Source organism: Anopheles funestus, chromosome X (genome assembly GCF_943734845.2).
Source record: "Anopheles funestus chromosome X, idAnoFuneDA-416_04, whole genome shotgun sequence".
In the NCBI taxonomy this organism is placed as follows: domain Eukaryota; kingdom Metazoa; phylum Arthropoda; class Insecta; order Diptera; family Culicidae; genus Anopheles; species Anopheles funestus.
Genome location: NC_064597.1, coordinates 10,403,011 through 10,418,255, shown reverse-complemented (window position 1 = coordinate 10,418,255; position 15,245 = coordinate 10,403,011). Strand labels below are relative to the sequence as shown.

The 15,245-nt window shown below is 45.0% G+C and overlaps 1 protein-coding gene across 5 annotated transcripts in view; it reads right to left on the bottom strand.

Annotated features, from left to right (window-relative positions):
- Positions 1–1,593: 1,593 nt before the first annotated feature.
- LOC125763279 (cadherin-86C) overlaps positions 1,594–15,245 on the bottom strand; it is a 145,559-nt gene continuing 131,907 nt past the window's right edge. For 3 of the 5 annotated variants that reach the window (XM_049426213.1, XM_049426221.1, XM_049426203.1), the window contains 13 exons: positions 14,871–15,151; positions 14,545–14,789; positions 13,427–13,510; positions 13,227–13,352; positions 12,998–13,147; positions 12,813–12,927; positions 12,549–12,741; positions 11,070–12,468; positions 10,855–10,985; positions 9,171–9,261; positions 6,992–7,251; positions 5,708–6,011; positions 1,594–5,637 (listed from right to left, as the gene is read on the bottom strand). In XM_049426213.1, coding sequence (XP_049282170.1) covers positions 3,238–5,637; positions 5,708–6,011; positions 6,992–7,251; positions 9,171–9,261; positions 10,855–10,985; positions 11,070–12,468; positions 12,549–12,741; positions 12,813–12,927; positions 12,998–13,147; positions 13,227–13,352; positions 13,427–13,510; positions 14,545–14,789; positions 14,871–15,151 — 5,779 coding nt within the window. In that variant the 3' untranslated portion in view covers positions 1,594–3,237. Of the gene's footprint in view, positions 5,638–5,707; positions 6,012–6,991; positions 7,252–9,170; positions 9,262–10,854; positions 10,986–11,069; positions 12,469–12,548; positions 12,742–12,812; positions 12,928–12,997; positions 13,148–13,226; positions 13,353–13,426; positions 13,511–14,544; positions 14,790–14,870; positions 15,152–15,245 lie in introns of those variants that run through there. The other 2 variants (XM_049426231.1, XM_049426240.1) reach the window with 2 other exon arrangements.

The following is a 15,245-nucleotide window of genomic DNA, read 5'->3' as shown; positions in this document are numbered from 1 at the left end:
CGCCTAGAATGCTTATTAAGCTCATTTCCCAGAACATAACTTTTTTTCCACCCAAAAACAACCAAAATTTGCATTTTTTTACATTGGCACTAAAATGGCGCTTTGGCACATTTAAAGCACAATATTTGCCTACAATGACCACATTTTAATATACACGATTTTACGCAATAATCAGGAAGCTTATTGAGAAAATACACAAAACTTTTTATTCACCAAAAAAACCAATCAAAACTTCGTTGATTTGTACCAACCACTCGTTGACAAATTTCACTTCACTACACAAATGCAAATAATTTGCATTTTAATAATTACACACTTGATTTTAAATTTCCTTACTCTCACACACACAATGATAACAAATCATGCAAAGTAGAACAAATCGTATTGTCGCCCCGAACCACGACTTAACCCGATACCGTTAGGTCCGAAACTGCAATGGAGGATTAGTCAATCACAAAAGAGTTCGTACAAAAGGTAAACGCACTCTAAGCGTCTTTCTCTATTTGCAATCGTTTTTTCGAGTTTTACACCGTCTTTTCCTTACAAAAAGGAAGATGAAATCGATTTAAAATGCAATGAGCAAATAATATTTTGTATTTACTTTAGGAAAACAATACAGTTTATGATTTTTGGGCCATTTTTCTTTTAAACAATGGAGATTTTCACTTACTTCACGGAGAGCCGACGCTGCCACAATCCCAAGCCGACGCCGGCAATAATTTGACCACAAACTAATCTTCACTGTTTTACTTAATATGAACACATGAATTTATATTCTAATCTTTCTTTATATAATCAAAGAAAGGATATCACTTTTTGACATCACAAAAAAACCAACGCTTTGCTAAATTGTCAATGTACCGCGTGCTTTTCTTGCATAACTTTATCCTACTGCTGACCGATCGATACTGATCGCAATTTCGCCTTATCTCTTCGTGCTTCGTTATCACGAGGCACCCACACAACGATAATTGCCGAAGCGGCCGCCCGATCGTATCTCTTGCATCTCACTCTTTCACACACAGCCTTCGCTCCTGCATGAGAGAGGAATGAAAAAAGCCTCGTAATTTCAATTCTTTGCTCTCCTCGTCTCCTCTCCTCTCCTCTCCAAAATCCGTTCATATATTTATGGCAAGGAAAATGTAGGCATATAAAAAAAATTTAATATTATAAATTAATATTGTTGTAATTAGCATGAAAACGTGTTTCAATCATGTAGCAAAGAATTAATTAGAAAAGAAGACCCATTACCCATACCGCCGTGGCTAGAAAGAAGTTTTTATTCTACTAAAAAAAATTTATTCCCATTTCCGTTGTTGGAGGCACCCCTAACCCACCTACCTGAGATCCACCTACCGTTAAATCCGCCACTGGTGACAGCTCTACTCCGAAAGGAACGTCCCTATAGTCCTTCCGAAGCAGACTTCAAGACTTTTATAGCAACCCACCTGAAGTCCTTCTCAAATTAAATCCTCGTAAAAAAAATAAATCTTGCATTTCTTTGTAAAAAAGTTAGATCCGGATGTTTCATTCTTTCGTTTCAGTTTTTACTATTCCAAATCTGCCAATTATTTATTTTGTTTGTAATTGTAATTTGTGTAAAAAATAGAGAGTTCTCTTTATTCATAGTTTACGCATTCATTCTCCCCTAGGTTATGCCTTCATTGCATAACGCTTTCCATAAAAACTAGTTCTATTACAACTCGATCGTCATCGTCACAGTTCCCTACAACAAATGTTTCGCAAGCCCACATAAGAGACCAGATACTCTTACCTCGCCCTCCCCCACAGTAGCACAGGTTGCTCTTTTGCTTTACTGATTGCAATTGAGGAAGTAGTAATCCTAGTTGAAGAAGTATCTACGATTCTTTTTTCTGCATTTTTTGTTTGTTTTGCTACTGTTGTCTATTGTGTTGCGCTTAAATTATAATACCTCATCCTTCATCCATCCAGCACGCTATATTCCACCCCGCCCTTATTGGAAGAAATCATGTTTGGAACATTCGAAAAGCTTCATCCCAACTTAACGCACAAAATGCACTTGCTTCCTTTTTTTGTTTACTGTTTGCTGCTTACAGGCAAATTAAAATAGTAACTGTTACATGTACTTTGCTTACCTACTTTCCAATTCATGCCTAACGTCGGAACTGTATGTCCTATACATATTGAACTGCTTGTCTTGTTTTTTTTTCTATATAAACAGTGGAACAGGACCTAACATAAGTTTTTCCTACTACCAACCAAAGCACCGTACACACTCGCATGCGCACAACATACAGACTTTGTCTATTTACAGGTTTGGGGGGGGGGGGGGGGGGGGGGTGTCGGGTTGTCCGCACTTTAAAATGCTCCCGGCAAATGGGCATATACTTCCTATGGCAAATTTTTCCTTTCTTCTTCATACCCCTAATGTTAACCAACCTGTTCGGTGTGTGCAGCCTAGTCACACTATCGAGCATTTCCAATTTGGTGAGGAACAGTACATTGAAGTAACTAAGCCACTAAAAAAGCAAACAAATGTACACATCTAAATTCCCTATTTTTACAAGGTAAGGACACGTAAGGAACGCAACGAAAGACGAACTGTATACCGGGTGATAGGTAAAGATGGTACCAATTAAAAATCGTTTCGTACGCTTAAATGTTAGACATCGATAAGGATCTCTCGACTATACATAAGCTCCCGAAGGGAGGGGGACGTGAAAGAAGCTTAACCTAGGTACGACCTGGCAGGCTGCACTTTGTACGCATGCGGGTGCGCATCATCATTTCACCGGAGCGACAGCGACTCAAAGCAGCACTAACTTAACAAAACAAATCTGCTTATTGTGAGCGAAACAACAATCTTCGTTACGGGTGTGTGACTTCTCTCACTGCCATTCTCGTTCAAACGAACAGCGTCCAATTGCTATTACCTACTAAATACTATCACTACTGTTAGCTACTGCTACTGCTGCTGCTGTTTGCTACTGCTATCGATAGCTGAGTGGGCCGGAACACTACTATATGGCAGTTGAAAAAGGTGTATCTGTATGGTATTTCATGGCCAAAACCGGCACCGCTTTGTACTACTGCTACTGCTACTACCACCTCCACCTCCTACAGCTGCTGCCTCCTGGTGGAGAGCTAAACCTGGCGCCACAGCTGCTAGTCGCTCGACCGTTTGGTTAGTCGGCCAGTGCGCGATGGTGTACGCTGGCGTCGTCTGGATCGCTGCCGGAGGCTACCCGCCCGCCGTTAGGAGAACGGTGGTGTATCACTCTCCGACCGTATCTGCCGGATCCGCACATCGTCATACGCGATGGTGAAGATACTCTTCTTGTCCGCTATCTTGTTCCGTTTGCCCTTGGTGTGGAGCAGCGAGTTCATTGCGATGCCGGAATCGTGATCGTCCTCCAGCGTGGATACGTTGAGCGTTTTTGCATTCGTCCCGGTTGCTTTGGTGCTACCACTGACGGCCGGTTTCGCTGCAGTTTGTGGCGGTGGACCGGTCGATGCTGCGGACGAGTCGACGATCTTGATCTGCACCTTGTTGTCGCGACTAACGATCGGCGGCGTTTCCGGGTAGAGGTAGTGCGGCAGCTTGTCCGGTGGTGCCGGTACCTGTGGCCCGGTGCCGTACTCTGCCTCAAACCGGTGCTCGGAATGCTGCAGTAGCGGATGACTGTTTCCCGCTTCCGAGCCGGGATGTTGCTGCTGCTGCTGTTGAGATTGAGCGACCTTTCGCGCGTGCTGGATGTCTTCCTTGAGCAGTCGAGCTTCCTTCGGTGGGCTGGTACGGGGTGCCGGTTCCGGTTTACCCTTCGCACCCGCTTCCGCGTCCGGCTTTTTCCGGCTACCGCCCGTCGTGATGGTTGTGGTGGAGCTGGTTGTGGTAGTGGTGAGCGTCGTTGTACCAACGGCCGGTTGTGCGTCCTGCCGCTTACGGTTCTCACGCTTTTCGAGCGAATCCGAATCCTTCCCAAGGTTGTAGTACCAGTCCATGTACTTCGGGTTGACCGCGTGCTGTTCACCCGTTGGCTCATTGAGGCCTTCCTCCTTCGAGAGCGATTTGCTCATCCGGGGCGGTTTTGGGGCCGGTCCTTTCGGGGGTGGTGCCGCCGGTCCGGTCGAACCGTTCGACTGACGCCGGCTCGGTGACTCGGACGTCGTGAGACGGATGCGGGTGGTGGTCGTTTCCGTTTTGTCGTCCCGGCGCGATATACGCTGCTCGACGGATGCCTTCGGTGAGACGGTAACCGATTTCGACGTTTTCGTTACGGAGTATCGATAGTCCTCTACGTCGGACGTGATCTCGTCTAAGCTGTCAGCCGAGAAGTAGTTCTTCTGCACGACGACTTCCTTTTCCGAACCGTCCGAATCTTCGTAGTACTTGACATTCTTGCGGTACACCTTTTTGCGACGGTTTTCTCCACCACCACCGACTCCATTGTTGCGCCTTCCTCCACCACGCGATTGTTCACCGTGTAGTGAATCCGAAATCTCCATCAACACGTCACGCTTGAGTCGCTGATCCTTGCCATTGCTAGTGCTACCGTGACCATTCCCACCGTTGCTGCCACGCGACAACTCTTCGTTGCGCTTGCGGCGTAAAATACTAGTGCGCGTTTCCTGTCCACCACGGCGATGACCGCCCTGCCCATGGTGATCACGGCCATGCTGCTGCCCGTGGTGCACCAGCTCATCGTCCTCCTCCTGGATCGGTGTGCGGATCTTGCGCTTGACCGATTCCACCACAATGATGCGCCGGTTAGACTTTCGATCACCGGTCGACTCGCCGCCACTGTACTCCCCACTAAAGCTACCCTTCCCTGCCCGGTGCTTCGTCTTTTTGCGGTGTCGGCGACGCTTGATTAAGTACACACCGTCCGGACTGTCCGGTGGGCTGTACCGGACGTACTCGTACTCATCCTCCGACAGTGAGTCATCGTTTTCGCTTTTGGTTCGTCGTCTACCGAGCCCACCAATACCACCGCCACGCACCGGATCGGTCTGTGTGCCGGTATCACAGTCGGTCTGGGTAGCTGCTACCACCACCGCCATCGACTGGCACGGTAAGCTCTGTGTCTCGAGTGCCTGCTCGTACTGGTTGTACCGTTCCTCGAGCTTCTCCTTCTCGAGCAGTATCTGCCGAAGCAGTGCATTCTGTTGCTTGAGCGAATGTTCCAGCTCTTGGTGCATCAGCGAGTGGGTCGACACGGCGGGTTTCAACCGTCCACCTTCTTCGGTTTCACCCTGCTCACCCATCTTGCTCCGACCGGCCTGTGCTGCACCGATCTTCACCTCCGTCACGTGTTCACCCCGCCGTACAGGCACCTCATTCGGGATGGTCTGAATAAAGGTGGTACCGGGGAGGAGCTGGTAGTGTTCCCGGATGATCTGCTTCCCGTTCGCTTGCTCCTCAATGTACCGCCGCATCAAGATCTCCTTTCCACCGTTATCCACCATAATGTACTGCGGCTGGTTAGTAGCACCGGGGCGCTGTTGCTGCTGCTGCTGTGGTATGTTGACGTAGATATTTTCCTCCTCGTTCCGTCCGCGCGTTATCAATCGCAGGATCTCCGCATTACCATCCTTGATGAAGTACTGATCGCGCGGCTCTATATCGTCACCGTGTGCGACGAGCTGTGGAGCCGCCTAAAAGTGAGAAAGAATACACATGTGAGCAACGTTGCCTTACTGGGAGGATCCACCGCGCGCGTCTTACCGCATGTCCTTGTCGTTTAAAGCTGCCGCGCCGTTCGTAATTGAGATCGCTGCCACGGTCCATCTCATGCCGGCGCATCGAATCGTCATCGATCGGCAGCACATCGTCGGCCGCCGGTTTGCCACCATTGCCGGCACCACCGTGATGATGATGGTGATGATGGTGGATGCGCTTCAGCGACTGGTACTCGGGATCGTGCTCATCCACGTCCTCCACGTACATGTCCCGGTCGGCATTGAGCAGATTCGTGCGCGACCGGTGCATGTGTGAGTCGTCCTTGGTCGATTTATTCTTCATATCGCTTCTGCAAAAAGGTATCATCACAACACATCATGATTAGTGGATCGTTTAGCCTTAACTACCAGTAGATCGAACTGTTGTATCTTAGAGTTTAAAATATAGGGAATATTTTGTGTGTTTTTTTTACGGTACATACATAGGATTGGCCTTTTCTACAACCACTCATTCTACACTACGAAACCACTACTTCACCAGCTAGATCTAACAGTAACTTCATTTACTTGGGTTGAGCACGTGAAGGGCGTCCGAAATTTTCCAATCAATCTTGTGTCAGTTTAGGGAAACATAAGACGTAGGAAAGGAAGAAGAGGCGGCACCGATTTGATGTCTAACAAGACCCTTTTCCGCAAAAACGGGAGCATACTAAGCAAAACAAAAAAGTTTATCACAATACGTTTTTCGCGAAAGCGAAACATAATAACTACTAATTACTACTAAGTACATTCTTTATCCTAAACACTCTATTTCTCTCTATCTCTCTTTCTCTTTATCTCTCTCTCTGTCCATCGATTTTTTATGGCTTGTTGAAAGTATGGCCACATGGAGCAGGTTAAAAGCCAAACAAGCGAAAGCGACCATTCCCCAATATTCTTGACGTACTAAGTAACTTATACTAAACGCAATCGCGCCATCTCAAAAATAGGTCACATTAGAAAAATGTGCTCTAACCACTACTAAACCAGCTACTAAACGTATGGTTGCTTCAAGTAGTAGCCATCTTCCTTTCTCTTTTTTTAACCTCTCTCTCTCTCACTCTTTCAACAATCTCTTGATTGTTTAAACCTGTACTATTTATGTAGGAATGAAGGAAATGAGGATACTAACTGTTACATAGTGATGGGAAACCACAGTTAAATATTTTTATCTTCCACCCACGCACTCTTGTCTTTAGCCAATCCTGCTTTTCCGCCGTTTTTAAGTTCAATGGAACCACAACAACAAAAAAAAAACAAAACCAAACCAAAACTGGCCGCCATTACTGACCTAATTTTAACCGTATGCTTCTCTAGCTTCCCGCCATCGTTCGCCCGCTTCCGTTCATTGCCGTCGTTGCCGCTATCATCTCCGTGATTATCCGGATTGCCATCCCGGTCGTCCCCCCCGTCGTCCCCGGTGCCAGCCGCTAGTGTGCCTTTGCCAATGTCGCGCCGTCCTCGGTACTCCCAATGCGTCGGCTTGGTACGGGAATCGGTCGATCGATTCGCTGCTGACCAGGCTTCTCGCCGTCCCATCCATTCGGCGACCTGCAGGGGGATGCGCGGTGGTTTTTCGTTTTTTTTTTTTTTTTTGGTGTGGGTGTGTGTACACCGGACATCATCGTACCGTACCGGTTGATGAGTTTATGGGTGATTATGGTGAGGCAGGAGGTGAGGCAGATGGTGACGACAATGAATGAAAGGCCATTTTGGCGGGCGAGAAAAATTGCGCAAAAATTTGGGTTTTGCGAGTTTAAGTGGTGTGTGTATGTGTGATTTTTTTTCAATTTTAGAAAAATATTTTTTTTTGTAAAGGTTGCAATTTTGCATAATACGACATTTTAACGGTGGGTGGGAGAATAGGAACATAAACAATTTCATTCATTTACAGTGCGATTCGGATGGAAATGGAATTGGGACGAAAAATGGATATAAAAAAAGGATTGGAAAATCGAACGTGGAAACGAAAGAAAACACACAAATCATTACATTTGCAAAACAAAAAAAAACATTGTGACCGGGAGTTTGTGCCAAAAACGAGGAACGTATGGATTGATGAAAGTTTGGAAAAGAAATAGCAAGAAACATGGAAAAGAAAATAAGGATCGGGAAAAAAAGGGGGAAAAACAGATGAAAAAAAGAAAGAAAGAGAAAATAAGAGTAGAAACAAAAATAGAGAGAAAAAAAAAACAATAAATAAAAAAAACAGTTAATTTAATTTTGAAATGAATATACGATTCGTTTCGCGATTGCTCATGAATGTGAAGGATATACAAATGTGAATGTAAAATTACAGGATTACAGGTATGGTTGTGGGAGGATAAAATAAGAAGGAAGAAGTATATACTGTACTAAACACAAACACACACACACGCACACACATTGTACAGAAAATCATGCATAATTGTTTGGGGCATTTAGTTGTTTCGATTTTGTAGCGAATGTTGCCGAATGTTTCTTCTTCATTTACTAAAACTGTTTTGCAATATGACAGCAGGTAGTAATCGTATCCTTCCGTACATAAAGACACTAAGCTGCTCTCTTTTTGTGTTAGTATTGCAAGGCATCTATCGAGTAAACTATATCTCATTTATAGAAATCACTGTGACGTTTTGCAAATCTTCTTTTGACACATACATTCGTTAAAACATTCACTTTTAACTGTCATTAATATGGTAAATATGTATAGTACGTTGGGGAAAGTTGGTCATGTCATGCAAACGACACCGAACAATACTTCTCCTAACAAAAAAAAAATCAAAGCAAAGTGAGCAATTTAATAATGCGAACAATCAACCTAGTTGATACACGCTTACAAAACGGTAAAGCAACTTCTACAGGAATGTATATGTATGTGTAGACTTGTAGTACTCTGTAGTAACGCTCTAACTCTAAGTAACGTTACGCGGATGCGTAGCAGGATATCGCCCTGTCGCTGCGAAACACGGCAAAGCCAAATTGCCCCCGTAGTCGTGTGCATAGTAAGCTTTGTTCGTCCGGTTATGGTTACAGTTAACAGTGTGAAGGTGCATTTATCCGGTAGCTTCCGGCGGGAATCCGATTAGCGTGCCCTTTTAACGTATAACAACACAACAAACACAAAGCGTAATGGGATAACGCGCCACCCCAAACGGGAACAAACCAAAAACAAAAAAAAAACCGTGCGTTAATTGTGTATGTGCGTGTGGGTGTGTTGTGCTGTGCACTGTGGTGCATTAAAGTGATAATGAAGTGCGCAAAAATAAAAAAAAAACAACAAAACAGTTTGCCAAGTCAACTACTAATTCTGCCTCAAACTAGTAGTAGTCGCCTGCTGGCACAACTGTTGTGCAGGGTTTCCCGTACAGTGCACAGGAAGCAGTTTGAGTGTGTGTGATGATGAGGATCAACAACAGGGATGAGGGGGTAAAAAAGGCTGCGAAAGGATTTCTGGTATGCTAAGGGCGGATGGGAAACACGAAATCTACCTGCACAGATTTGGATTGCTTTCCAAGTCCTTGCTTTCTATGAACAAGATGTACATCATCTTCGATATTATTCACGCGAAGTATTCTTTTTCTGAGAAAAACAAACCAAAGGATGGTATATATATAGAGAGAGAAAGAGAAAAGGAAATAGAGAAAGAGGGAAAGGGCAAGAAAGAAAAGGGAAAAGAGATAAAATAGGGGTTGATGAAAGAGAAACAGAGAGTGAGAGAAAGAGAGAGAGAGAGAAAGAGAGAATGCGAAAAATATAACATATTATTGTTTTAGTCAGTGATGATGCTGCTGGTAAACGTTGAGATGAGAGCATTTTCGCCCCACCAAGAAATAATTTTTGTATTTTTTTTTTTTGAGGTGTGTTTGTGATAAAAATGGCGCTTGTGAACGTGATATTGCGTAACGATTTTATTTTTTTTTTGAGAGATGGTAGTTAGCGAACACAATCTGTTGTAGGTCCCATGTGAGAGGGGGGAAGGAAAAGATGGACAGAAAACAGAAGCGATTGTTGCGGAAAATGGGAAGGCTTTAGCGACATTTCCCGCTTGATGTGAACACTTGTAATGTGTCTTGTAATGTGACCGAATCAGAGAGATAGAGGGTTAATGGGGGTTAGTAGTTGCAGCCCTAGCAGTTAGAATGATACTAGTACTAATCGGTAGTTACGTAATAAGTAGTAGTAATAGTAGCGCTAGTAATAATAGTAGTGGTAATGTAGTGTGATAGAATCGTCAGTATTTTTTTTGTATCTCGAAACAGGTACACCATTTTATAAATGGGCAAAAAAATACAGAAACTCATATTGTATTGCTTACGCATAGCAAAAAGAAATAAATAAAACAAATAAATACATGCACAGAACAAAATACTGGTAAGGAAAAAAACAAACAACAAAAAGGTGAAAACAGGATAAACAAAGTAAGCAACACAGAGATATAATAAAAACAAATCCCACTGGCCTACTAACACCAGAAAACAATCAAACAACATAAACTACAGAATACAAAACACACAACACATTAACATAAAAAAACAAACAAAACAAACCAAAAGAGAAACGAACCAAACAAGCAAACTATCAGGATAACAAATGCCCTCCATCCATTTCATAGCGCTTTCGACATCAGCAAAGGAACCGATGGTACGATAAGCAGATAGTGTATGGTGTAGTGTGTGCGTGTGAAAGTATTTACAAGGATTTTCAAGCTCAAGTGATAAAGTTGGAACCAGTTGGAAGTGAGTTGTTGCAAGGAAAACAAAAAAATCATCAATTAATAAATTATTAATTATTTTAAAAGAATTAAATTCATCTTTGCAAAAGCTCGATAAAGGAGAACTTTAGCTTGAAAATTTTACCACTTTAGCTTGAAAGCCTTGTATCGTTTATATTTATGGAGTTGTATTGTTGGATAAGAAATAGCTCCCGAAAGGGCAGAAAAAAAGAGAAAAAGTGTGGATTTTGTGTATGTGTGTACAGGAATTGAAAGTAAGATCATATCGGTTGCTTCAGAGTAGTGGTAAGAGAGCGCATGTAAAGGATGCTGTGTTTGTAGAGATAGTACGTGTGGGGTACGTGTAGGACCAAATGAGGAGTTTGATGATGATATGGGCAAACAAATGGGGGAAAAAAACAAATGCAAAACAAAGAAACCAAAAAAAAACCCACACTTACCGATTGGTGGCGTTGAGCGGACACCTTGGACAGATGCAGCAGAGTAAGAGTGTCAGGATGCCGAGTGCTAGCAGTATCGCGAGAAAGATGAGCAACCAGAACAGCACACGATTTTCGGCCTTGTAGAGAATCTAAATCGATAAATAAAGAGAAATGCCGGTTAGTATGCAAATAATTTTCCGCTTCAAATGTAGTTGTGGTTGGGTTCTACTTACAGCACTACGTTCCTCCTGGCTGATGATGTTTGTCACCGTACCGTTAATGGATAGACGTTGCTGAATCTTCGCAATGTCGACAACCGAGTCAGCATCGTAAAGAATCGTTGCGATCACAACGGAACGTTCCGTTCCTGCTCCACTGCCACCACCACCTCCACCGATCAGATCTGTTGGAATGCCTCCATCGCCGGTACGATACGGACGCACCTCCTGTATGATGACACGTCCCCCGGTAATATCGGCAAGCGTGTCCTGTACCTTCTTACGATCCGGATCGCTACCCGGTACGATGAATGTGACCGTACGGGTTCGGCTTTCCGGTGGATAGACGCGTATCGTCGCGGTAGAGTACCGTACCGGTACGCCCAGATCAAACGCACGTGCTGTCAGCACGAACACGTCCGACTCTTTCTGCTGCTGCTGCTGCTGTTGACTAGTGATGGCAGTGGAAGCTAGATTCGGTGGTACACCACCAACCGCTTGACGGCGACGGCGACGCAAACCACCGACCGTCGACTGAGCACCGGAGCGTGGTACGAGCGGTGCATTCAGCTTTAGCTCACCGGTAATCGGATGCAGGAAGAACTTATTCTCGTAGTTCCCGTAGATAAGCTCATACCGTACCTCGTTGTTTGGTGCTTCAGCATCGCCGTCCGTCGCATGGATAAACGCAGGCACGGTAAAGTTTCGCAAATCCGCCGCCAGAATGAACTCGTACAGGGACTTCTCGAACGTGGGCGTTTCATCGTTAACGTCGATCAGTCGTATAACGAGCGGGACCTGTGCCCGGTTACCGATACCATCATCATCCCGTGCCTCCACATACAGATGATACTCAGGCATTGCCTCACGGTCAAACCCATGGTTGTTGATCGCGACCGTCACCACACCGGATGCCGGATCTAGATTAAGCGACGTGTTATGTGGACCAAGGATCTGCGTATATCGCACACGACCACCGAGCCCGGCCGTATCAACGTCCGTCGCATGTACCTGCACAACCCGTGTGCCCGCCGTCATGTTCTCCGGCAAATCCACAATGTAGTCGTTCTGCTCAAACACCGGTGCATTGTCGTTAACATCCGCAAGGTACACGGTGACGTTCACCAATGTCGACAGGTTCGTGGCGGGACCGAGCTCCTGGGCAAGTATTTGAAAGTGCACATAGGTGGCGGTCTCGTAATCGAGCCGTGTATTATCCCGGACGCGCACGACAAAGTTTGCATGCCCTTCGGCAACGTTCGGCGAAATCTCGAACGTACCATTGTTGCCGAGCAGCGTCAACGAGAAAACGCCATTTTTACCGGCATCGTCATCCATGACGCGCGGTGTGTACGGGTCAGTAAATGCTAGCACCGTACCCGGTGCGGCATTCTCTTCCAACCGTGCGACATAGCTGGGGGGAAAGAGGAAGAGAAACAAACATGTTTTCATCATTGGTTCGGGAGTTAAGGCTTAGACATTTGCAGCACTTACTGATCATTCTCGAAATATGGCGGTGAGTTACTGCGTTCGGGTAGGAAGAATGCAAGCTGCACTGTAGTTGCCATCGCAGGTGGTTCATCTCGGCTCACCTTAACCTCTTCCGCAATCACAGTCAGCAGTACTGGATCACCGGCGTGCGTCAGTGCGAGTATATCGTCCAGTGGTCGGAGCAGCGATATTTCACCTGGAAGTATTGGGAAGAGGTCGTTAATTATCTGGTAGGTGCTACTCCCCAAGCGCTATGCCATCACTTACCGCTCGTTTCGTTGATGTCAAAGAACGACGTAAACGGGTTACCTTCGGATACTAATCCATATCGTATCTCACGCGGTACGCCCTTATCGCCATCTTCGGCGTGTACCTGTAGAACCTGTGGAAACAAAAACCCAAGACCAGCGTTAAACGAAGATAACTTTACAACGGGACGGCAAGTCACTTACCTTGTCGCCGGGTATAAGTCCGGCCGGAAGACGAGTAACCGGTGGTGCTACCGTGAACACGGGTGGTACATCCTGCACGTCCTCTACGATCACTACCACCTCCAGCCCGGCAATGTTCCGCGTATCCTGACCAGGTTCTGCGTACGCATCCTTCAATAGAGCAAAAAAAACATGTAGATGAAGTTACTGCAGCTGAGCTTAAGAATGCACACTCTCCAGCAATACTTACGTTTGCCAGCACCGTCAGATGGTACATCGCTTGCTTTTCAAAGTCTAGCTGACCGAGCAGAAAGATGGTACCTTCGGCTGTTTCGGGTGATATAAACTTTTGCCGAATGCCGAACAGCGGTGATCCCTGCGAAGGAAAAAAAAGATAGAAACAATATAGGCAAGATTGTTAAGATTTGAATTTGCATTTGTTTTACTTACCCAGAGTTCCAGATAGACAGGTTTCTGAAATAAGGGGTTTTTGTTCGACAGGACGTAATCTAACTCTGTTCCTTTTTTAGCATCCTAAAATGAGATATATTGAATAGACATACAGCTAATTAGTTGCATGTTTTAGATTACTCTATAAACAGCTTTTAGATTTTAGAACGTTTTCTGTTACACCATCAAGTAGAGATCTTAGTGGTGTCACCTTAGAAAATCTGCCCAAGGTTTAGCTCAAGGCTTTTATAGTGTGATCACTACTTTAGCACCATTAACCATTCAGTACGTAGCAGTGAGATGGCTCTAGGCGTTTGCTTAGACGACTTAGACGATCTTGCAATTGTCATTATAGCACATCAAACAATTTGCTATATCCAGCTGGCCGCAAATCAAGAATCGTAAATATAGGTTAATTTGATTCCTCATACTTTAGGGCTTATTATATAATAGCGCCATCTAACCGGGATGTGAAGAAGCCAAAAAAAAACCCCTTGGTAAATAGGGCGATTTTACACTCGCGGCAAAACTCGTGAGATATACGATGCGGTTACTCCATACATGGAGCCGATCTCGCTGCATAGTGGTTGGGCCTCTCTGTACATTTCATCCCGACTTATTGCAAACTCTAAAGTATTAGTGTGGCTTCTGGGCGGAAACGATGATAAATGGATCGACACAAGACGATGCATTGTTTTGCGTTTTATTCCTTCCGGCATTGAATGTCCGCAGGGTTTTTGGGAATTGATAATCTAGTGCTGAGTGTTTGCGGTTAGCTACTTCTTGCGGTTGTTGGAGGGCATTTGAAGTCTCACGATGATACTGCTGATGCAGAAGCAGTTCGTATTCCAAATCGAAATATATCTCCTTTACTATTGTTGTGTTAGAATTCTGAATAGCTGTTCTTGATTTTATTTTTGTAAAGGGTATCAGGGTAACTACTCAGTAAATGTAAAGGGTACTACTCAGAGCTTGGATACATTTGATGCAAATGTTTTTGAGGTTAAGTAACAATATTTGTTTGTTACAACGGGTAATTATTTAACAAAAAGCCAAACCAAAGATGCTATGGATAATTTTAAGCTGCTTTTGCGGTGACTTACGAGCTGGAAACTTACCTCTGGAACCATGATGATACCCGCTTTGTGCGGAAAAATAATATCATGCGGTGTGGTAAAGTTGGTGGCAGTAATTGAACAGCTCTGGACGGACATACCGCCCTTGGTGTCCTTTACCGACACCTGGAAGTCATAGTACCGGCCCGGTTCGAGCCGACGCGTCAGTATCACATTCGCCTGGCAGATGGAGTTGAACTTGGTGCACGGTAGCGTTTCAATCTGTACCGTCGATGATGACGCATCACCTGTAGTGTAGAACAACCGGAGCATACGGTTAGATTTGATTGGACACAATTGATATACCCTCCCGATACGATGGTACTTACCGACTAGCTCAAACTGTAGCGGATATTCAAACTCCTCGTCGGAAGCACGCAACCGATAGATGACGGAACCGACGGTTGCATCGGCTGGTACCAGCACCAGCCGCATTCGGGTGGATGGATCGAACTTGGGATCTAGCCCAGCTGCCTCGGGCCAACACGACACGAGTGCCAGCAGGGCTAGGGTAAGCGGGAACCTATTCGTGCATGATCGTTTTCTTCTCCCGCTGGTACTGCTGTACGCATCCTCGTACGTTACTCCGTCACACGACATCTTTATATGGCTGGGTTAGGTTTGGGAAGAAATAGAATTTTGAGGATATTATATTTCTAGTCATGAAAAGCTATAGAATTAAATTTAGCAAGTAATTATAAATA